The 22,809-nt window shown below is 36.8% G+C and overlaps 1 protein-coding gene across 8 annotated transcripts in view; it reads left to right on the top strand.

Annotated features, from left to right (window-relative positions):
* Positions 1 to 22,809, top strand: part of arhgef10la (Rho guanine nucleotide exchange factor (GEF) 10-like a) — a 170,397-nt gene that overhangs the window by 131,201 nt on the left and 16,387 nt on the right. For 7 of the 8 annotated variants that reach the window (XM_047347199.1, XM_047347193.1, XM_047347195.1 and 4 more), the window contains 4 exons: positions 6,658 to 6,744; positions 14,466 to 14,680; positions 15,324 to 15,481; positions 18,877 to 19,019. In XM_047347199.1, the coding sequence (XP_047203155.1) occupies positions 6,658 to 6,744; positions 14,466 to 14,680; positions 15,324 to 15,481; positions 18,877 to 19,019 (603 nt within the window). The remainder of the gene's footprint in view (positions 1 to 6,657; positions 6,745 to 14,465; positions 14,681 to 15,323; positions 15,482 to 18,876; positions 19,020 to 22,809) is intronic. The other variant, XM_047347197.1, reaches the window with a different exon arrangement.

Raw genomic sequence — 22,809 nt, 5'->3', positions numbered from 1 at the left:
AAGGAGATTTAAAATATCATGCTGTTTTACCAGGTTGCTTAGTTCACGTATGTTAGTCCTATCCATGTATTATGGAAGCTGCTATCATGGAAGCTGCTGATGTCTTTCGGGTGTGTATACAGTCAACAAACAGCCTCACTTACATGCTTATAGTGTCAGCTATCTCAGAGGCAACACTTTTTCTTCAAAGAAAACTGGCAGAGAACTACATTGATGGCTTTTCTCCACATAACATATGTTTTGACTTTTGTTACCCAACTGACTTCAGCGGGAGTTTGATTGTACCAACAGGCTCCATTCTGTAGATCTGACTGGTTGGAACTAGATAGGAATATATGGTGACAGACAGATGGCTCATCCACTCACCTGCCAAAAGTGTTTGAAAGTGTGTGCCCCTTTCCAAACGATTTTTAACAAAGGCTTCCCAGATGGTTCACTTTTTAAAAAAGCCATCTGCTTGTGGGGAAAAAAACACAGGCAAGTGACAAACTAAAGAAAAGCCTGAAAGCTTGACCCCAGCAGATTTTCCTTTACAGTTGTGAGTAGTATTTTAATGTAGCACAGTATTCAGAAAATACCAGTCAGGACCCTTTTGAGTGAAGGATCTGCAAATTGTTATGAAGTTGTTCTGAGGGATTATCCTATGATGAGACCGTACTGGTCTGATGGGAATGGACATTTTCATGTTGTCTCTGTCCCATCCCTAAAGCATATGAAGCCACAGAAAACTTTGTCCAGCACAGCAAACAATATTAATCATAGTAAATACGTTTTTCTCTCATTACATCATCAGATGACTGATGTGAGATTTCAGGTCAATGGTGGACACCACTCTCCATTGCTAAGAAACTGAATTCAACAAATATTTTAGAAAAAGGTTGTTGTAAACCTCTTGAAGTATTTTTGTGATTTGTGCTTCTATAACTGTTAGGGCTATGCTGTTTTACTTTTGTTAATTAAGACATCACTCTCCAGCATAGTTTTCCATTGTGATTATCTGAATCTGGGACACCATTGTCCTTATCCTTTTACTGTTGGAGCTTTAAAACCACCCTTTTAATTTTAGCAATGAACACACATCACTTTCCATCAGTTTTTAATCTTGATTACCTGAAGACCAACTTTCCAAAATATCATATGTTTGAAGCTTCTTCAGTTTTCATTACTTACTGCAATGTTCTGGATACAAATAGTTTCAGGTTGACTGGTGTTTCACTTTGTGGCTGTCCTGCCTCTAGCCCTAGGCAGTGGGGTTGCAGTCAAGAGGGAGCTCCTGCACTAGTCAATTACCAGTTAATAAACAGTGGAAGTTTTCTATTAGTGCTTGTTAGTGCGTGTAAAAGATTGTTGGTATGTGGAATTGGGCAAAGGTACTATGACTTTGGAATTAGAAAAAAAGTACAGGCATAATTTCTTTCCCTGGGTTCTGTATACAGCACTCAGTTCACTGACTGTTTATTGAGATATTATTTTTTTATTAGATTTTCATCGGGCTGTAATGTACATTAAAAAGGATTTGCTCATACAAATTTTTTCCCAATCGCCCAGAAATGTTTGGTCAGGACTTTCACATACTGCAATATTTCACAAAGTGACTGTACAGCACTATTTCCAATAAAGTACATATATTACATAGGAACTGTAGAGGCCGACAATGCAATTGTTGTTATAGTACATCTTGTCATTAATAACATTAAAAGTCTCCAGTTAATATGATGCATTGATGCTCTTTGGAAAGCAATTGGCACAAATCTCTTATGTGGTAGGTCTTCCGCATATTGAAAAGAAAAAGATTTCACAGTGCTTACAGAGGGAAATTGCTTAAGGAAAAACAGTGCAACTTAGTAGCCTTGGGAATTGAAACAACCTTAATTGGATTTGGAGAAACCATATTTACCAAGGGAACACTGCTCTGACAGTCTGACAGCCAAAAGCATGAATCATTAAAACGCTTTCCTGTCATATTAGACTACAACCAATAACTATTGCTACTTGCTGCTGCTTACATACTGTGCCAAGAGGTGTACCAGCGTATTTCTTGGCAACAAGTCTTCAAAATATATATATGTTGACAGTAAATGATCCCATCCTAGAGGAATGAGATTTTATTTTATGGTATAAATTTATTTTTTAAATGAACAGTAGACCTTTTGTGCACTAATTTCCACAAACCAGCATTTAAAATACAACCTCTTGAGATGATAGGTGGGGGTAATGCTCTTACGACAATTGGGGTCATTGGTGACCAGCCACTGGAGGTTTGCCCTCCCATCATGTAAACAAATCATGCTTTAATTGGCTCACCTGCCCCCCTTCCCTTCCTCATGTTCACTGAAGTCCTCCATCAAACCTTCTCAGCTGGCTTATAAGCTCACCTTTCTTTCTCATTATGCCCCTACACAAGAGGATATCTTTACTCTCTTTGCTTCACACCTACTGCCCTCAAGACAGACACACAGGCTATTGTAAAAACAAGACCCACCAAAGACTTTGAGGAAGCTCAGATGTCATTGATTTTTAAATGGGCCTCACTGATACCATATTAGCTTTGAGAGTGCCTGTTATATGGACATTGCTTTAGGGTCACATTTGCTGTGTGCCTGTCGATATAATTAGCACTTTCACAGGGGGAAACAATTTTACAGGCTTTGTTGTTATCCTTACCCTGCTCTTTCTGCTGACTGCTTAAAGAAGTCCAGTAAGTGGACCAGTTGTTTACTGTATTGATCCTAGTCATTGCTTATGTTTTAATGGGATCAGAAGCAGTTGCTGCATTGGTGTCATGACATAGTTTATTCTCTTTTTTTATTGGCAAGTGGCTAAATTCTATTCTAATATGAATAAACTCAGACTGCTGCTTTTGACTCGAAATCCCACATTGCTTCTTTTGGATACCATACAAAGCAGTGGAGAGCAGATTTACCATGAATGCTGCAATGCCCTCAGATACAATGCTATCAAGGTCTGTTAAGATTGGCCTACAATGCTCTCCACTCTCAGGTGGTTGATAAAATCCATCTAACAGTGAACTGCCAGCACAAATTATAGAGTTTCAGTCCCTCTGGTCCATCACACAGCTCTCTTTCTGTTAACCACAGGGCTATTCCATATGTACCCCATTTATGGCTAATGCTTAATTACCTATCAAAAAACATTTTCAATTTTTGAAGAGGAAAAGAGGTGGCAGGAGACAAAAGACAAAGATAAAAGAATGAGGCCAAGCATAAAAAAGTGAATGATGGGAAAGAGAATTGGGAACATGGGACTGAGAGATTGATAGAGAGGATGAACTGAGCATCTGTGGATTGAATTTGAATAGATGGGGACAGACAGAATGAGAGGAGCAATGCTTTAAAGAGCATGCGAGGAGAGCAGTGATTTGGCCAGTGTCCTTTTTTGTTTAGTGTTTACAAACAACCCCAAATCGAGAGAAAAGAGGGAGGATCTCTGCCACGGGTAGCTATAAATTACCTATGATTGATGCATTCTGCCATAGAGAACGACAGTTAAAGACATGGAGCTCTCATTGCTGACGCTCTCCACACTCTCACTCACTCTTTCTCTTCACGAACCCAGTCACTCGCCCACTTTTGGCCTCCATTATCCCAACAACACACAGTTATTTGTTCTGTCTGCTACATGGCCTACCTTTCCCGGTCGTATTGCAAAGTTGTCATTGTTCCCAAATAAAAAGCTCCTGGTTAGAGGTTGCTGGTGTACTATCACATGTGAACTTCATATTGTAAATGTCAACCTCAGTCACTCCATTTCAGGCAAACACTTGTGCAATATGAATAAGGTATGTATGTTTATTTTACCAATTTGGCATATGTTAGCTTATTAATATTGGCAATGTGCAAACAGGTGCTTTAGTTCCAAAAGATAGACTTGTCCCTTTGCATTTTCAATTATTTAATAATCCATCCTCATCTAGTTAAAAATATATAGACTTTTTTTTCTTGTCTTCTTGATATTAGAGAAATTATTACACCATAATTTGCATACCTTCTGAAAAGTGAACCCATTAATAAACATGCTACACTCAGATGCTTCTAAAACAATTTGTCTTTTTATTAACTCACATTTAAAAAGTATCAGTTTTTTTCTGAAATACAAAGTTGCTTCAGATTTCAAAAGTCACTAACTTGAGTTAAATTCATTAGTTTGGTCTTGGCTCTTTTTCTCTTAGCTTATGCTGCTTTCATTTTGTCCTGGAAGTCAGAAATCAGATATGGGAATGATACCCAATCCAGAATAAGTACATTCCAATTCCAAGCTGAAATACATAGCATGATTTCCTAATTGTTGTGGTTGGTGACCAGGCTTAATGCTGTTTGCATTACAAACTAATAGCAATGCATTTCTCTACATTTTTGCTCTCAAGCACTATAGAAATGTATTCAGACATAGAGCTTGTAGACTAATACAGGTCCTTCTCAAAATATTAGCATATTGTGATAAAGTTCATTATTTTCCATAATGTAATGATGAAAATTTAACATTCATATATTTTAGATTCATTGCACACTAACTGAAATATTTCAGGTCTTTTATTGTCTTAATACGGATGATTGTGGCATACAGCTCATGAAAACCCAAAATTCCTATCTCACAAAATTAGCATATTTCATCCGACCAATAAAAGAAAAGTGTTTTTAATACAAAAAACGTCAACCTTCAAATAATCATGTACAGTTATGCACTCAATACTTGGTCGGGAATCCTTTGGCAGAAATGACTGCTTCAATGCGGCGTGGCATGGAGGCAATCAGCCTGTGGCACTGCTGAGGTCTTATGGAGGCCCAGGATGCTTCGATAGCGGCCTTTAGCTCATCCAGAGTGTTGGGTCTTGAGTCTCTCAACGTTCTCTTCACAATATCCCACAGATTCTCTATGGGGTTCAGGTCAGGAGAGTTGGCAGGACAATTGAGCACAGTGATACCATGGTCAGTAAACCATTTACCAGTGGTTTTGGCACTGTGAGCAGGTGCCAGGTCGTGCTGAAAAATGAAATCTTCATCTCCATAAAGCTTTTCATCAAATGGAAGCATGAAGTGCTCCAAAATCTCCTGATAGCTAGCTGCATTGACCCTGCCCTTGATAAAACACAGTGGACCAACACCAGCAGCTGACACGGCACCCCAGACCATCACTGACTGTGGATACTTGACACTGGACTTCTGGCATTTTGGCATTTCCTTCTCCCTAGTCTTCCTCCAGACTCTGGCACCTTGATTTCCGAATGACATGCAGAATTTGCTTTCATCCGAAAAAAGTACTTTGGACCACTGAGCAACAGTCCAGTGCTGCTTCTCTGTAGCCCAGGTCAGGCGCTTCTGCCGCTGTTTCTGGTTCAAAAGTGGCTTGACCTGGGGAATGCGGCACCTGTAGCCCATTTCCTGCACACGCCTGTGCACGGTGGCTCTGGATGTTTCTACTCCAGACTCAGTCCACTGCTTCCGCAGGTCCCCCAAGGTCTGGAATCGGCCCTTCTCCACAATCTTCCTCAGGGTCCGATCACCTCTTCTCGTTGTGCAGCGTTTTCTGCCACACTTTTTCCTTCCCACAGACTTCCCACTGAGGTGCCTTGATACAGCACTCTGGGAACAGCCTATTTGTTCTGAAATTTCTGTCTGTGTCTTACCCTCTTGCTTGAGGGTGTCAATAGTGGCCTTCTGGACAGCAGTCAGGTCGGCAGTCTTACCCATGATTGGGGTTTTGAGTGATGAACCAGGCTGGGAGTTTTAAAGGCCTCATGAATCTTTTGCAGGTGTTTAGAGTTAACTCGTTGATTCAGATGATTAGGTTCATAGCTCGTTTAGAGACCCTTTTAATGATATGCTAATTTTGTGAGATAGGAATTTTGGGTTTTCATGAGCTGTATGCCAAAATCATCCGTATTAACACAATAAAATACCTGAAATATTTCAGTTAGTGTGCAATGAATCTAAAATATATGAATGTTAAATTTTCATCATTACATTATGGAAAATAATGAACTTTATCACAATATGCTAATATTTTGAGAAGGACCTGTATGTGTGCCACTGATTTAATATAATCCGAAGTGCAAATAAACTGTTGATTCCTGCAACTCTGACAATGTTTCATTAGCATGGCAGCCATACTGGATACTGAAATAAGGGTTGATTCAAGGAGCATCTAAACTTTGAATCCTTCTATGGCAGGTGTCTGCATTTATTTTTTTATTTTAATTTCTGAAATTCTGATTTCAAAGTATAAATCAAGCCTATCATCATTTTTACAGAATAAATGGTTTTTCAACACTCCAGGCTAAAAATGTTCACTTCTTTTTCAAAAGATGACAAAAATTGCAAATCCCTTTATTATACAATCACTCATATAGAATAGAGTGCAAAGTTTCATAAGTCCATCTTTCATTCAATAGGCTGCTCTGTAAATTAAAAAAAATATCGAATTTACATTTAAAACTTGCTTTGGACTTTAGTGATTTCCATACAAGATTTTGTCACAGAATTCCTCAAACAAACATATTTAAACATTTGTTGTTTGTGTAATGTTGTGGAAGAAGGGTTTGGTCATTTTAATTACAATTGCAGTTTTATAATAAAAAGAAAATGCAATGACAGTGTGATGAAACACACTAAATATGTCTTATTTTCCTCATTCTGTTAGCTTGAAACTGCCCTTCACAACCCTGTTAACTGTGCATTGTTGGGCTTCTCTGCGGCAAGTACCTCTTTACCTCAAGGCTACCTCTGGGTAAGTTATTGCAGTGACACATGCTGACATGCAGACACACTTGCACATACCATTTAGTAGGATTACTATTTAAATGTTCATTCTGCCATACTACCACTTCAGTACTCCTGCACTTGTGGGAATACAACACCATCTAGGATGAGGAAGAAATTCAGAGTGAACACATTGGAGAAAATATTCTTTTGCTTCAAATGTTTCCATTCATGTCCCTGGCCTCCTTGAAAAGGCTGGTTAATTTATCAGGTACACCTCTTTTGACCTAAAAGGTGGTTCAATCAAGTGTTGGCCCTCCAAGACTGAGAGTGAGGCCCTGCATCTCAGACTTAATTGCATTTGAGGTGCCATTCTAAAGGAGATTCGACATTCACTCCGATGAGGAAATGACATTATTAGCGTTCTTGGCCCGGGTCCTGATTGCTGTCTGAAATTGTTTTATTTTCAACATTTTAGTTCTCTGGTTTTTAGCTCCACACAAATTATTCCAAAACCTGTATTTCCCTTTTTACTGTGCTGCTCCTTGCTTTTTAACTTTGTATCATTTTTTTTATTTTTGTAAAAGTGCGTCTGCAGCTATTTAACATTTTGGTAATCGAGTAATTATCAAATAATCAAGAAATGAGATGAACGCGTGCTCTTTTCAACAGATATGCCCACCACCACCACCTTTGCTTCATCAGAACTGTGCCAGCTCACCTGCGCATGCACATCCCAGCCTGCCATTTACAGTCAATTCAGTAGACTTGAAAAATCTTTATTGATATGCACCTTTTTAGCACTGTACAATGCTCTTTTAGGAACAGTTTCATATTTTAATTATATTATATTACTTATGGTTCATGATAAAACTTTCTCTTGCTTTAATAATATTGGATGACATAGCTTGTAACAAATTCTATTTTACATTGCAGGACAGTTTAAACAAGTCACTCTTGAAAATTAGACTTTGAGTGTATTGTTAAAGCTCATTATTTTTTATCTTTTCTTACTTACATCTGGACTCAGGTTTTTTATGATTATCCGGAATGATCCACCTGCGTGTGGCTCTAATAACTGACTATGTCTGGAGGTAAAGCTCTTACATTACTCAGAAATACGTCTCCAAAGTTGTTATTGACGTCCTTCTGTAATGCTAGGCTAACTTGGTTTACTGTACAAGACATTTGTTTTCCTTTTTTTCTGGGTCTTTTTCCTCAGGTTTCCACAGGTTTTCCGTTTATCATCTCCCTTCTCTCTCAATCACAGTGTAAACAGAAGCATGTTGTGCAGTCACACTAAGATTCTTCTATGAAACACACAACTGCGTGTGGAAAAAATAGGCAGTTGAACCGTATTAATATGAATTAAATAAATCAAAAATCAGGGCAAGAGATTTTGTCTTAAGGGGTTTTTGTTTAATTGAAGCATTCAGGTTATGTGAGGAGTCAGTGCAGCCCTAATACAAAGGTTTGTTTTCATCCTTTTATTTAATCATGGTAATTTCTGTCTACTTCAATGCAATTTGACCTGCATTTTGTCTTGTAAAAAGAGCCACATTCAAAAAACACAAACAATAACAGCTGATTTAAGAGTATGAGGTTTTGTTCGCTGCTTTAGGGGTTCTAAACATTTTAGCTTCCAACCCACAAATAACAACAAATAAAACATGTGACTATCAGTTTCTTTAGCATTCAAGCATTTCTACTAAGTCAACTGAACAGTGGTACAATGACAGCGTAAACAGCATCAACAACCAATATAATCCTTTGGTTTATTTCTAAGTAGTGTTTTTGTCTCAGCCTTTTTTAGTATATGTGCTTCTTTTATTTTAATGAATCATTTTTGTTACTAACTTTATTTTCTGAAGGCGATCTCACCATCCCACACTTGTTGATTCATGACCACATATGCGGTCCTTCCCCAACTTTGGGTGCCACCGCCCTACACAATTAAGTTACATCAGATTATAAATCAGCAAGGTTACACTAAAGCACACATTTAAAAGCTGATTTTCCTTTAGTAGTGCTCACTTTGGCAGTTTGTATTCTCATGATATTCTTAGATTTTATGCAAAGTAACAGTTGGGGAAGACACAATACATGAAGCTTAAAAGACTCTTTTTCATTTACATCATCGGGGTAACTGTTTCTTAAATCATAAGCTGAGTTTTAATCAGCTTTAAGTCTGTAATCAGTAAAATCCAGTCCAGGTTTGACTACATTTACATTTTTTGTGCTCATCTAATTTTATTTTGGTGCCCATGCCAAAAATAGCCATAAAAATTGTGTCTTTTTTGTTTTCATTACTAGAACTATATGCCCTAAATCTCAAAGAGTTTTTTGTTTTGTTTTTCTCTGTTCGATTTTCTGTTTAGTGGGATTTGCTAATTGTTGTTGTGCTACCTGCTCTTAGCACTATATGCAAAAAACAATGTGTTTATTTTTCTAAACACAAATGGCACATAGTCACAGATAGACATTTTATCAAACAATGTGTGCCATTGGTTCAATCAAAGGCAAGGCAACTTTGTTCAGCAACAAGAACATTCAAAATGCTTTGCATATTGAAAACACAAGACAAATAAAAAAAAAGTATACTGCAGTTGCATTATAATGGAAAGTAAAAGAAAACTTGGACAACACGCTGAAATTAATGAGTTTCAGTCAATAGTTTAAATAGAGACCTTGATTTAAAGAAACTCAGGGTTTCAGCATTTTTGCAGTTTTCTTATCAGGTATGATTTCAGTACAACGTACATATTTGCTTGTTAAGTCCAAAGAGACCTATGTTTTCTGTAGTTGGTTCAGATCGGAGCTGGTTCGTGTTCATACTATAAGCGAACCGCACCATAGTCCGTTTGGGTTCACTTGAGTGTATTCACATCTGCACAAAAGGTCCGGAACAACGGTGGAAACTAACTCTGGTCTCTTTAAAGTGGACCAAAAGTGGCAGGTGTGAATACACCCTACGTTTTAGTGAGGACGTGGGCAGCAGCGTTCTGGATCAGCTGCCCCTGACCGACTCTGTAGGCAGGCCTGTGAAGACACTGTTGCAGTAATCAATTCTACTAAAGATAAACGCATGCATGAGTTTCTCAAGCTCCTGCTGGGACGTTAGTCCTTTAATACTAAAAATATTCTTCAGGTAATAGTATGTTGACTTAGTGATTGTATTTATTTGACTCTGAAGGTTCAGTTCTGAGTCCATCACTACACCCAGATTTTGGGCCTGATTAGTTGTTTTTTGCTGTAGTAACTGAAGCTGTGTGCTGACTCTTGATCACTCATCCTTTGGTCAAAAACTAAATACTTCATATTTGTTTTTTAACTCCAGAAAATTATGGCACATGAATGCCTTGATTTGTTCTATGCATCTAATCAACACTTGAATGGATTCATAGTCACTTGGTCACATTGTAATGTAGAGCTGTGTGTCATCTCGTTATAATCTGAGCCAGAGCATGTAGATATTGCATTGGAGATGCCCCAAGATGGATTTTGTCAACTCTGTTGTAAAGTTTCCTATTGACACAAAAAAGTCCCTGTCCTTCAAGTAAGACTCAAACCAGTCGAGTGCTGGCCTAGAAAGACTGACCCAGTTCTCCAGTCACTCCAGCAATGTACCGTGGTCAACAGTGTAGAAAGCTGCGCTGAGGTCTAATTATACAAACACTGTGGTTCTTCCACAGTCTGCATTTATGTGGATGACACTGAACACTTTGACAAGGACAGTCTCAGTACTGTGGTGAGCAAGGAAACCTGACTGGAAGACGTCAAAGCCGCTGGTCATTGTTAGGAAGGTATTTACCTGCTGAAACACAGCTTGTTAAATATATTTACTGATGAATGGGAGATTTCAGGTGGGCCTGTAATTTTGCATTAGCAACTTGTCCAGGTAACCTTTTTTCCAACAGTGGTTTAATAATTGCTGTTTTTAAGGCTTGTGGGAAAGCAGCTAAGAAAAGGAATTAGTTTATTTGAACTAGTATTGAGTGCTGCACCATGTCAGAGCAGTTTTCTAGACCTGAGTGTAACCTAATTTTGATTCTATAAAAACAGTGAACCTTTTGTTTTCCACATGCAGTAGCTCACACATAATAATAAAAAAAAAGTTTTAGCTTAATAAATGTTGATAGCTTTACATTTTAGAGTGAAATATTTTGAGATGTTTGGATTTCATAAAACTTCAAGTCATATTTCTGGCTCTTGATGGTAGAAAAGTTGATTTGCCTTAAAATTGTTATTCAACAAAATGTCAGATTCACTGAAATTAAACATTGTTTAATAAATTATGCAACTATTTATCTTCTTTCAATTATAACTGCATTTGAAATCAGTTGGATCTGTTTTTTTCTTTTTTAAATAACTTGTATAATGTTTTGCTTTATTGAAATCTGAAAATCTCTGTGTTGATCTAAGGTGTTTAGCGTCTTTATGATAAAGTTTTTATAGGAAAGTTTTAAAAGTTTTTTTACGCAGGAGGCCTTTTTTGGAAAACTTGAGATTGAATATTCTTCGCAGTATATTTTTGATCAGTCTGAAACTCGGGAAGAAATCATGCAAACGATTCAGTCGGCTCTTTGACTACTAAACGTTACCTTTTTACAATGCTGTTATGGCAAGCTGTACAAAACAATAAGTCACCAAACATAAACAGAGCACTTTCCTGAAAAATAAAGTATTAATAGCAATAATTAGGATAATTATAATCATAATAATAGTGAAGGCCTGCGGTTCCAGTATGAATAATTAGTGGCTGAGTATTCACGCCCCCACTTGGTTCTACCTCCCTGGCAGCGTTGTCAAATAGGGGATGACACTAATCATGTTAAAGTGAGATGGGGTATGGGGATTTCTGCACGCTTTGATCAGAGTAATGACATTGTGTCTAATCAGCCTGATACTGCAGTATTTGCCTGAATGCCTCCACCTTCACTGTCCCACTTTTCCTAGCCTTGCATTTCTAATTTTTGGAAAAGAAATTCTCAGATGCTGCCTTTCTGCTTCTTATTTACCTGTTGTGTATAGTGAATACACATTTGCTGCAAGGGGTACAGATGGGCAAGTGTATATGTATCCATGTCAGGGTTAAGAAATGAACTATTGGCCTGCTGTTTTTAAACTTTATATGTATTGAACACACACAGCAACTTTAATTCACATTTCACTGCTTTCATACCAACAATCTAGTCAATACCTGCAGAGCATTTACTTATTTAGGTTTGTGTTTAAATTCAAATAATGCTCAGGAAACAACTCCAGTTGTTTATTTCATATAAAATGCAATGATGTCACTAGAACATCTTTTCAACAGCTATTTGAAAGTTAAATTAGAACAATATGAGAAAAGAATGGTAAAAATAGTGGAAGTGCCTGACTGAGTGATGACTGCTTCTGGGTGTTGTTCTTCAGTGACTTGAAACTGTGCCGTTTTTGGAGGGGGGTGAGTCTTTGCTGCAAGATAAGTGCTCCCAATCTTCTTTTCACCCGGTGCAACAGACCATTATTTGCTCTGGCTCATTTTCAAGAGCCCAAAGGATTGCTCCTGTCCAGATTTTGTGTGCTGATACAAATCAAACAAATGATTGCATGCAAATAAGGATGAGTGTTACGGAGAAAAGCTAAAGACTATATTTAGCCCATGCCCCACTCACACAGTATGATTTATACAGAGGAAATAAATCCTTGCTGTCTTTACAGCAAGTAGATGGGATGCTTTTCTTTTGAAAAACATTTTTCTGACCTCCCACAAACATAATTAAAATCACATAAAATACTCACCACGACACATGAATTGTTTGGCAGTGACAACAATGTCACCCTTTACTGAAATTTCATCTGAGAGAGGTTAGATAGCTTCTGTTTTCCTATTTTATCTCAGCACTGGCGTTATGTAAAGACCAATGTAACAGTGGTGCATAGGAAATCAAGTATTCATTAAAGCTCAGCTTCTTTAACTTCCACTAACTCAAATTCTTATAATTGGCTTGCTTTAATTTGAAAGTTCTCACCTTTTTTACTGCGTGTTCTGTCTTGAAAGAGGCAAAGACATCTTTAGGCACTGATTGGGAGACTCATTTTCTAAACTGTGACTAAACACCATGGACTGTTAGCTGCTCTCTGTTTATATCTGTCTTCATTGGTCCTGAGAGAGGAATCTGGAAGTGTATGGAGTGACCTTGTAGTATTTTTTATAAGAAGTCTGTTGAATTAATTGAAAATGATTTTATTTTTATTTTATCTTGGCCTGACTGCGGCAATATATCTTAGACTTGATCTAGAGAGCAAAAAAACTCATTGTCAGGCAACTCAAAGCCCTTCAGAAACGTATGAGACCCTCTCTGTTCTTTAGTGATGAAAAGATTGCAGACGTTTAGACAATTGTTTGATCTTCTTAGGATCACATTACATAATGTGTTTTTAAAGTGCTACGAAAAAGAGCGTGGGGATAAATGACAAGATCTGAAAGGATCAATGATCCAAGCAATTTTTTTAAACCTATACTTCTGACATCTTAGAAACATTCAACAGAAGACAAGTTCTCCTCTGACCTTCACAATGTAATGGAGATACTGTATGTAAAACACAGTTGAACAATGATCTGAGGAAAACTGCCCTCTGAACTTTTTCAGTTTTAGCAGAATAACCTAAGTCATTATGTCATACCATTTATATGGCCGAAATTGGCCACTTTAAACTACATGAATGTCTATAGACCAACCATTGGTGATTCAAATCTGTCTTATGGCTAATCAGTAAATTTTAACTGAATCATTGATAACACCTTTCCACTGAGTGAAGAACTCTATGAAGAGAAGGAAAACACTTTATTAAAGTTTATAGAGGAAAGAAATTCACCTCTGATACAAAATGGAAATATATTGCTAATTTAAAGGAAAAACCTAACTATATTTTAGCTACACACAATTTTATGAGCAAGACTAAATCAAAAGATTAATGCTGTTTTTCTATGACAGTTAAAGCCGATATACATAAATGTTTTCAAGAATCTGTTTGAGTCGTAGATTTGTCAAAAGGAAGGTTATTATAATCATTGTAAATCTGATTTTTAAGATCTATTTTAAACTAAGAGGTGAGGTTAGAAATGGGAAAGAAAATGAAACAAGGGGATACTAATTTCTAAATCCACCAGAATAATCCATCATCTTTCAGTATCGGACTGCCATCGTTAAAAATCTCTTACTTTTGGTCTAAGCTGTGCTGCTTTTCACCTCTCTTTTCTCTCCACCGGATTTTGGAATGTTTTCCTCACTTTGTATTATGTAGAAACTGCTCAGTTATTGCAAAGATCACGCACTCAAAAAGTCACAGAAGCCTTAAACACATGTCTAAGACATGAAAACAAAAAACTGTGTTAGGAACAGTACAAACTGATATAAACATTTATTTTAGCCTAACTATGACAATAGGTTGCAAGGCAGGAAATATTAAATTACCAGAGTATCAAAACAATAATGGTGTTTTTTCCGATAACCAAAATGGTAAAACATCGGTTTGGAAGGTCAGAAAAACAATTATTTTGATAAAACTGCTTATTCATTTGAGAGGGTCCCTCTTTCAGCTAAACTAAGAATTACAGAATTATTATTCTGTAATTCATAAACTCCAGCTGGCCAGCGAAGGTTTTTTAGGAGATTACAAAGGTGAAAGGTTAAAATTGAAAATGATGGTTCATGCTATATTAAGTCTTTGTCCCTTTTCAAAGAGCTTTTTTGTTCCCTACAGGTGGCTGGTTCAGGTGAAGGTTTTCAAGGCCACATAGAGATTTTTTCCCTCAACAGGCCTACACCAAGGGCTGTGAAGAGCCTACAGATAAGTTCTGCTATTAGATGCTTGGAGTATGTGCTGACGCCTTCATCAGCAGAGGAGGATGACACGGGAGTTCATAAGGCTGCCACAGGGACTGGTACCAGCATCTGTGTTGGATTAGATGATGGCCGGTGAGCACTGTCCCCTTAAAATTTTGAAAAAAATGCCTTTCAGTGTACTCTTTATCTTTTGTTATAAAATATTACCAGATACTCTCCTTTGTCAAGCTCATATGAGATTTTTCAGCTGTAAAGATTTGCTTGTCAATATTTAATCAGAACAAGAAGTCAGAGTTGATATTCCTGCAAAGCATCAATACTGCCACTTGTGCAAAGATCAGTTTCATCTTTAAATCCAATAAAGCTTTTGATCTCCTCACTGAGGACAGATGTGACTAAGAAAGATTAACAGATGTAAACAAAGTACTTATGCTGACTCCTTTTCTTCCAGTTAACATGTCTATGTAGGGAAAAAGAACACATGTAACTAAACATGAAACTGAAAAACATAATTTTAAGTCCTGTAAGACTGTCAGCTCCAATGCTGCAGTTTTGTTTTTTTGGGGATAAACAGCGATATTCATTTGTCATCGTGAAAAAGAGAATAAGATGCAGCAAAGTTCAGGTAGCATTTTAAGCAAGCAAAAGACAGAGCGGCTCCACGTGTGCAATGCTTTATGCACTGTTAAATCAAACTGTATAAAAAACGAGCCACTATGTCATTTCAAATGACACTCATTTATCATGTTTTCGTTTGCTGCTGTGGTTCTTTCAGCATTCTGGTCTATGGGAGCGTGGACACTGCAGCACAATGCCTCCTGACCCTCCACAACCCAGAGGGGTGCCCTGTACTGTGCCTGAAGCACTCCTCGCGCTTCCTATTTGCAGGGTTGCAGAATGGGACAGTGATGGTTTATGGAAGAAATAGCAATGGTGAGGTTCTCCTTAAGTTGCTCTCTTGCTGGACTAATGGCTTTGGTATTATGTGGGCATATATATCCTCCTTGGTGTGGTCCCTATGAAAGGAAAAAAATATATATATATATATATATACACACCTAAAATAAGGTGGTTGTATATCTAATCGTTATTTTAGTAATGTTAAGAAAAATCACAAAACAATTTACAGGAAGACAGTATTAAAAGAAAAAAAATCATCTTAGAATGATTATTTACCTTGCACATCTAAAAACCTGAATTCCTGTAGAGTCAATAAAGGTATGAAATTTACTTTTATTGTTTTCCAGGTCTTTCATAAGGATAAAAAAAAGAATAGTCAGCATGGAAAATGCCAGATTTTGCAGACAGTATTACTTATTCTGTCAGGATACAGATACAAATTTGAATATCTGAAAATAGTTATTTTATTTATATTTAAGTAAAAATCTTTATCCCTGATATGTCACATTGCAATTTGAGTTCAGCCTTTTAACCATCAATGGCTGTTGGGTTTTTGGCTAACAACGCAAAGATAGATGCACACTAATTTAACAATCAAAAATTTAGCAATTTCATTGTTGTTTGTTCCTCTTGACCACTTTAAATCTAGAACCGACAAGATCCACTACACCCTAGAACCGCGAAAGGAAGTCATTTTAATGCCATGTCTGTTGAACATTAAGAACAATGTACTGTAACAATGTATTCTTTAATTAAAGTTTTGCTTCTGCCTTATAGAGTCTGTCTTATGGAGAATTTATAATAGTCTTATAAATTCTTAGTAGAAAAAGAGTTGGCCAGGAGAAGAATTATTTTCACTTCAAAATTAGCTACATCAGGCTCAATTCTTTTCATTTTCTAGCTATATGCAGAAGTACTAACCAGCATTGTACCTCATTCAAGAAAATGATCACAAACAAGGTAGAAAAATGCGCATCATAATTTGAAGGTTATCTTAGTTTGTTTTTATATTTCTAATATTAGTCATTGACCTCTTTATCTTTGGAGAACATCTTCTTAGCAGCCTAATTCCCCCACATCTAAATCCTTCACAATCATGTCAAACTACAGTCTACAGTTTACAGCCTACTGCAATATGTGTAGGTCATACACCTATTGTGTTTCTCTTTCAGAAAGTTTTTCTGTAAGCAATTATAAGTGATCCCATAAAACCAGTAAGATCTATAGGGAAAAAAATGACACCCTCAACAGTTCTAAGTATAAACGATACTACCTGCAATATGTTATCGCACACATATCCTATAGAGACTTTAAAAAGAGCCAGGAGAGGTCATGAAGTATGTAATACATGGGGCCTAACGTAAGAAAATTACAGAGAACGTCTTAGTGGTTCTAGTTAAGACGGGGTGTTGAATTTGACATTTTAGGTGAGCATGTTCTCGGGTGGCTCAAACGCAAAGAAAAAGGTTTAAAACAGTTTTTTTCTTTCAAATAGCCAATAAATTTGATTCTGGGAAAGTATGGAATTTTGAAATAGAAAATCTGTACCAACCCTGAAAAACCCAAAATAAGATGAACACAGAAAAAAAGAGCTGTTTTTAAAGTAAATGTATTCTTCTGGTACTTATCATGGTTTATTTATGTTATGTTATCATTAGATGCCTTTTGTGATTTCTTCGTATGTTTACCTATATGTTTTGATGACGGATAAATAACAGGACCTTTCATTAGCTATCTTTTTGGAACTTTAAAATAATTGTTATAATAGTTTTCTTCAAATTATTACCAAAACACCTGAGATAAACTTTCAATTTATTTATCCTATTAATTTCATGTGTCACGCTGTTTTTGGAAATAAATTCCCAGAATTTAGGCATTGTTTTTGAACTGCCAAAACAGTTGCCTTTAAATTACATTGGTCATTGTGGTTTTTCCTTTCCTTCAGAGTGATTTTTCACACTCGCTGGAAATATGAACGTAACACTTCACCATGTGGTAGATGGGATGCCATGTTTAGTCAGGCGTTGCACAAGGCCAATGAGACTTAACACCATCTCAGCAGAAGTTTGCAGTCTTCAGAGCCAGCAGGATCACAATAGCTCTATCAGTGGGTTCCTTTTACCTGGCCAAAGTATGTCAGCGTGCCTGTCTGCCTACTGTGTTCCCCTCTCCTCCCAAGCAGAGAGAATGATTAATTACACCAAGCTGCTGCATGCTGATTAAATATTACCATTCATGCTTTATAGATATATATTACAAAAAAAGGACAGGACAGGATCTCCCGAGGGTGTTGAAGAATGTTTGTGGATATGGCACATCTGTTAAAGATTCATACCCTTGTCGAGCGTGATACCGTCTGCAGCAGCCAAGAAATATGATGGCATTACCTGAGACTCGTACCAAAAAGAGTTCTAGACATGCACCACATTGCTGCATAGTTCTAGGTTTATTAAAATATTTTTTTTTTACTAAGACATATTCACGAAGCATCATGCCAGCTTTCTGTAAGAACATAACTATATTCAAAATGAGGTGAGAAATGTAGTTCTGTCTGACAAGCCCGGGCCCTGTCTCAAAGATGGAGAAATGCTGTCAACTCCTTAGTTAACACTGGATCACAGAGACATTTGAAAGTGTGAATTTTGAAAAGGTGAGAAAATGACCTTTAGAACATGCCAAACAATTAACCTGTGGACGTCAGAAGGTATTGTGAAGCTATTCTTCTATGAAAGGCAGAAATAAACAACTGAAAATGTTAATTAAATGGTTGAATGCACCCCCTTCTTTAATTTTTCTTCATTAACGTACAGCAAACGGAAAGGCTTGCGTAATTCACTTTAAAATGGCCTTTTGTGTTACCTGCAAGGTCTGCCCTTGTGATTAGGACTCCAAGAAAAAAGTCTGCTTCATTTTCACACCAATAAGGCAAAAGGATCTGATGAGACATTGAGAATTGAGGTTTCTTTTAAACAGGGACAGGAGCTGGCGATATCACAGTCAGAGAGTGCATTAAAGTGTACTTGAGACTTTTTAGTATGTGGGTGGTGAGAAAGCAAATGTTGTTCTGCACAGTGTGTGATGATTTACAGTGTCGCTTTTTTATTCAAATAGAAGACCACAGTTTTATTCAACCAGTAGCTAATATTCAACCACATCACTCTTTGTTGAAAAGGAATAGAAAAAAAAAGCTCCACTGCACCCTCTTCACCGATGCTTTACCTAAACAAATTTAAATAGCTAAATGTTTCATTAACAAGTTTGCTCATTGGTACTAGTAGTTAGATACAATTATCTCAATCCAAATGACACTGTTACTGTAAATTGCATGTTTTTATAGTCTAAAAGCTAGCTTTGTAAAAAGGAAACGTGATTTTTTTTATAACTTTTGTCTTCATCTTTGACCTAAAATTGGTTATTTGTTATTCCAGATGATCTTTGGGACCCCGAGTCTTCAAGATGTGTAAGCCTGGGAGTGGAGCCGGTTTGTACTTTGCTGGTGCTGGATGAATCTGTGTGGGCAAGCTGTGGGAACTCTGTCACAGTCATGAAAATGTCTACCCTTACAACTCAGGTAAACCCCTACATTATTGTATAATTCAGTATGCGGGTAAAGGATTGTTTGAGATTACATCCTTTCTTCAATAGAGACCTGATCACAAAAGCAACAAATCACTCACAAATAAATTACAATATCTTAAGAACTTTCCTACTTTGCAAAGGACTTAGTGTTGTCCACCCCCACCCTTATTAAATCTATCATGAAAAGAGGTTTATTTACAATTGTTTTAGAAAACAATAAAAAGTTCAATATCACACATTACCACTGTAGCTGTAGAACAATAAAATAGAACCTGTTTGACCACAAGAAGTAGACTATAAGATCTCGAAAAAAGCAACAACTCAAGCCAGTACCAAACAAAGTCAATGACATCTGTCTGGAAAGGTTTATAAAGCCATTTCTAATGCTTTGGAACTACAACAAGCCATGGTGAGTCATTGCTGACATATGGAAAAACATGGAACAGTGGTGAACCTCATAGGAGTAGCCGACATACCAAAATTACCCCGATAAAACATAAATGACTCACTTAGGTCACTACAGAATATCGAACAATATCTGAAGCCCTGCAGTGCTCACCTGCCTCCACTTAAATTTGGCAAAGATGGCATCCATAGGCTAGTTCCAAGGTGAAACCACAAAGGCTCCTTTCATATTTTTCCAAAACGATGTAAATGATTCCTTAGGCTTTTCACTGAATATTATATGAACCGATGAGACAAAAATAGCATTTTGAGAAAGTTTGTTTTGTTAAATCTCGCTATTTATCCCAACATAATTGATGGAACCATCAATTCTGCTCTCCTGAACAAGAATGTCTGGCCATCACTTTGTGACCTTGAACTCAAGGATTTGACCATCAAGTCAGATCAGCAAGTACACCTCTAAATGGCTAATATATTTGAGTTTTGGAGCGGTCTAGTCAAAGTCCACACTTAAATTCCAATTGAGATACTGTAGTAAGGCCTTAAAAAGGATATTCATGGTTGGAAATCCTTCAATATAGCTATATTAAAGCAATTCTGCAAAAACAAGTTAGCTAAAATGTTTTGCCAGTAATTGCAAAAGCTTGGCTGTTATTGCTGCCCAGGGTAGCCCAACCTGTTGTTAGATTTAGGGGACAATTGGTTTTTTTGTTGTTTTTTTTACCTAGGACCATGTTGTTTTTTTCACTTTATTTCTTGTAATAATCGAAATCATCATTTGAAAACTACATTTTGTATTTACCCAGCTCATCTTTGTCTGATACTGTTATTTGCTCCATGAAAAAGCAAAAAAATACTTTTTCATAGCACTATAGATTGTCCCTGTGTAACCGGATCTGATCTGATTGTGCATTAGTCCAGGAAAACGCTATGGATCTTTCAAATAGCTTTTGTTCCTAATCAGGACTCTGGAAACAGACATTTGTAAACATTTAGTGAACAAAGATCTTACAAACATACAGATACGAAGATAAAAGAGCAAGCAGAGATTCATATATGAATCAACAGGGCAGGCATTTTAGCTGCAGCATACTATATAATGTTGCATAAGCTTTTAATGCTAGGAAATTGCCAGAAATGTAGATTTGAATTGACTTCTCAACAACATACACTACTCATTTTGTATTACATTTTATTGCCAAACTGTAAAAACATGCTGTATACTGGAAGCAATTCAGAAACACTACTTGGAAAGTATGTAAAGGAATTGGTTTTTCTATCAATCCTTATATTATTTTGTCAACAGAATTCTGTCATTTTCTTACTAAAATATTGCTATGGCTTTTGAGAACCTGTAAGACATTGTGTTCTCTTTACATATTATTTATGTTATCTTTGTGCAGCATTTGAGGGAATTTTCTCCTTTAATTTCAAGGAAGATTTATGAAAACAACCTTTGAGAGCCAACAATCTAATCTGATATGTCATCAAGATTTACTACCACTGGAGCCACTACATGGACAACGAAGCAGGCCCTCTTGTAGATTCATAAAAATGTGTCGAAGCTCTCATACACAAATAAGCTATACTTCAAGAGCTGTGAGTGATGATACAGTACTGTGCACTATTATTTTCTAAAAGTCAAACTGGCGGTTGTGTCTGTCATTTTTTCCATTTTCGTGCAGTTATCCTCCGAGGTGTTCTCTCTTTTTGATATGTCATTAAAGGTGAAGAGCAGGGTGAGTTTTCTCGCTGTGGTACACAATAATGAATGACATAAAACAAAATTCTTCTGGGCAAGGTAAATATGGTACTCAGATACCAAACCGAAAGCCGTTACCATTTAATTATAGCTCCCAGGTGTGATTGCACATAGTTTCATCAGTAGGTTGAGGTTTACATGGGGAAAAAAAAAGAATATGCATTAAATTTATAATCTCTGGAAAAGTTGAAGTTTTAGGTTTTATTAATATCAAAATTTATCAAACAAGCAGACCACATTATTACAAGTCAACTAGATAATTACTACTCATTTGTTTCTTAAGTTTTATGCTGAGTCTATGTCTAGTTTATTAGAGCCTCGAGTTATTTCAGCCAGGAATTGGCCTGCTGCGCTAGATCTCAGTTTACCCTACACAATTAACACACTTCTTATGCACAAATGAATTCATATATCCAGGCTTCCTTTAGCTCACTGCGTTGCTGTTTCATCTGGGTCTCTCCCTCAGCCTCCAAACCTCCCCCTGCATTACCAGTTGTTTTTCTATAACTACATACGGCCAGATGTGATGATTTATTCAGTTGGCTTGTACTAAAGCTACTTTCTCAGATCTTTCAGAATATAAACAAAACAGTAAATCTCAAACTCATCTTAAACGGTGTGCGGCAAGCTTGTAGAGATTATTTCGCAGAACTTCACTCAACCACTAAACAAATGTCTGTCTGGTTATATCTGACCCTGTGTCTCTGTGCAAATATAAAGCAATGCACAATGGGAAATTAAATGTAATCAGTATCGACCCTCATACAGTGCAGTGAAAACCTATTTGCTCGCTTTTAGATTTCTTCTGCTTTTGCTTTATTGTTTCACCTAAATATTTCAAATCATCAAAGAAATGTTAAATTGAAGATAACCTGAGTAAATAAAACCTCTAGTTTTCAAAGGATTTCATTTAATAATGGAAAGTTATCAAACCAACCAAGTCTGATGTTTTTTAAAAAAAAGCCAAAAAAGGGAATTTTACCAAATACCTGTCTGTGCCACCCCTTGTGGCATTGACCGCCATCACAGATTTGAACAACTAGCAATAAGTCATGTATGTTGCTGTAGAGGAGTTGTGGCTCTCTCTTCTTTGCAGAATTGTTTTATTCCTGTCACATTTGCTCAGCAATGGATTTTTTCCCAGGATCTTTCTTATTGCTAAATCATGAAAACAGCCCCTAAACGCGGTGATTTAGATGTGGTTCTGGATCCCCTTGGACCCTCCTATTGAGTTGATGCATTCTTATCTGTCTTTGATTTTGCAAGAAGTTTATAGGGTTTGAGCATAAAAATCCTGTATTCATAACTAGATCAGTTAAATAAAACATCCTCAAACAAACAAACACAAAAAAAAAAAAACAATGCATCAACATATATGAGCAGCTTGATCAAACCACAGTTTAGTCAGGTTATTGGTTTGGAGTACTTAGGTTTATGCTAACGAAATGCTATGTAGGTAAGGCATCAGCAAGAATCAGAGAAGTAATTCTTACTGCCTATCAACCAACAATGTTTACAAGGCTGTTTCCCAGCAATCAACTGTCCATTCTTCCATCCTGAGAACATTTTTTTAGAAATGTGGAAAATGTTCAAAACAATACAAGGTTATTCAAGA

The sequence above is a fragment of the Girardinichthys multiradiatus genome, chromosome 20 (genome assembly GCF_021462225.1).
Source record: "Girardinichthys multiradiatus isolate DD_20200921_A chromosome 20, DD_fGirMul_XY1, whole genome shotgun sequence".
In the NCBI taxonomy this organism is placed as follows: Eukaryota; Metazoa; Chordata; class Actinopteri; order Cyprinodontiformes; family Goodeidae; genus Girardinichthys; species Girardinichthys multiradiatus.
The sequence above is the reverse complement of the archived record's forward strand: the minus strand, read 5'-3'. Positions and strand labels throughout refer to the sequence as shown.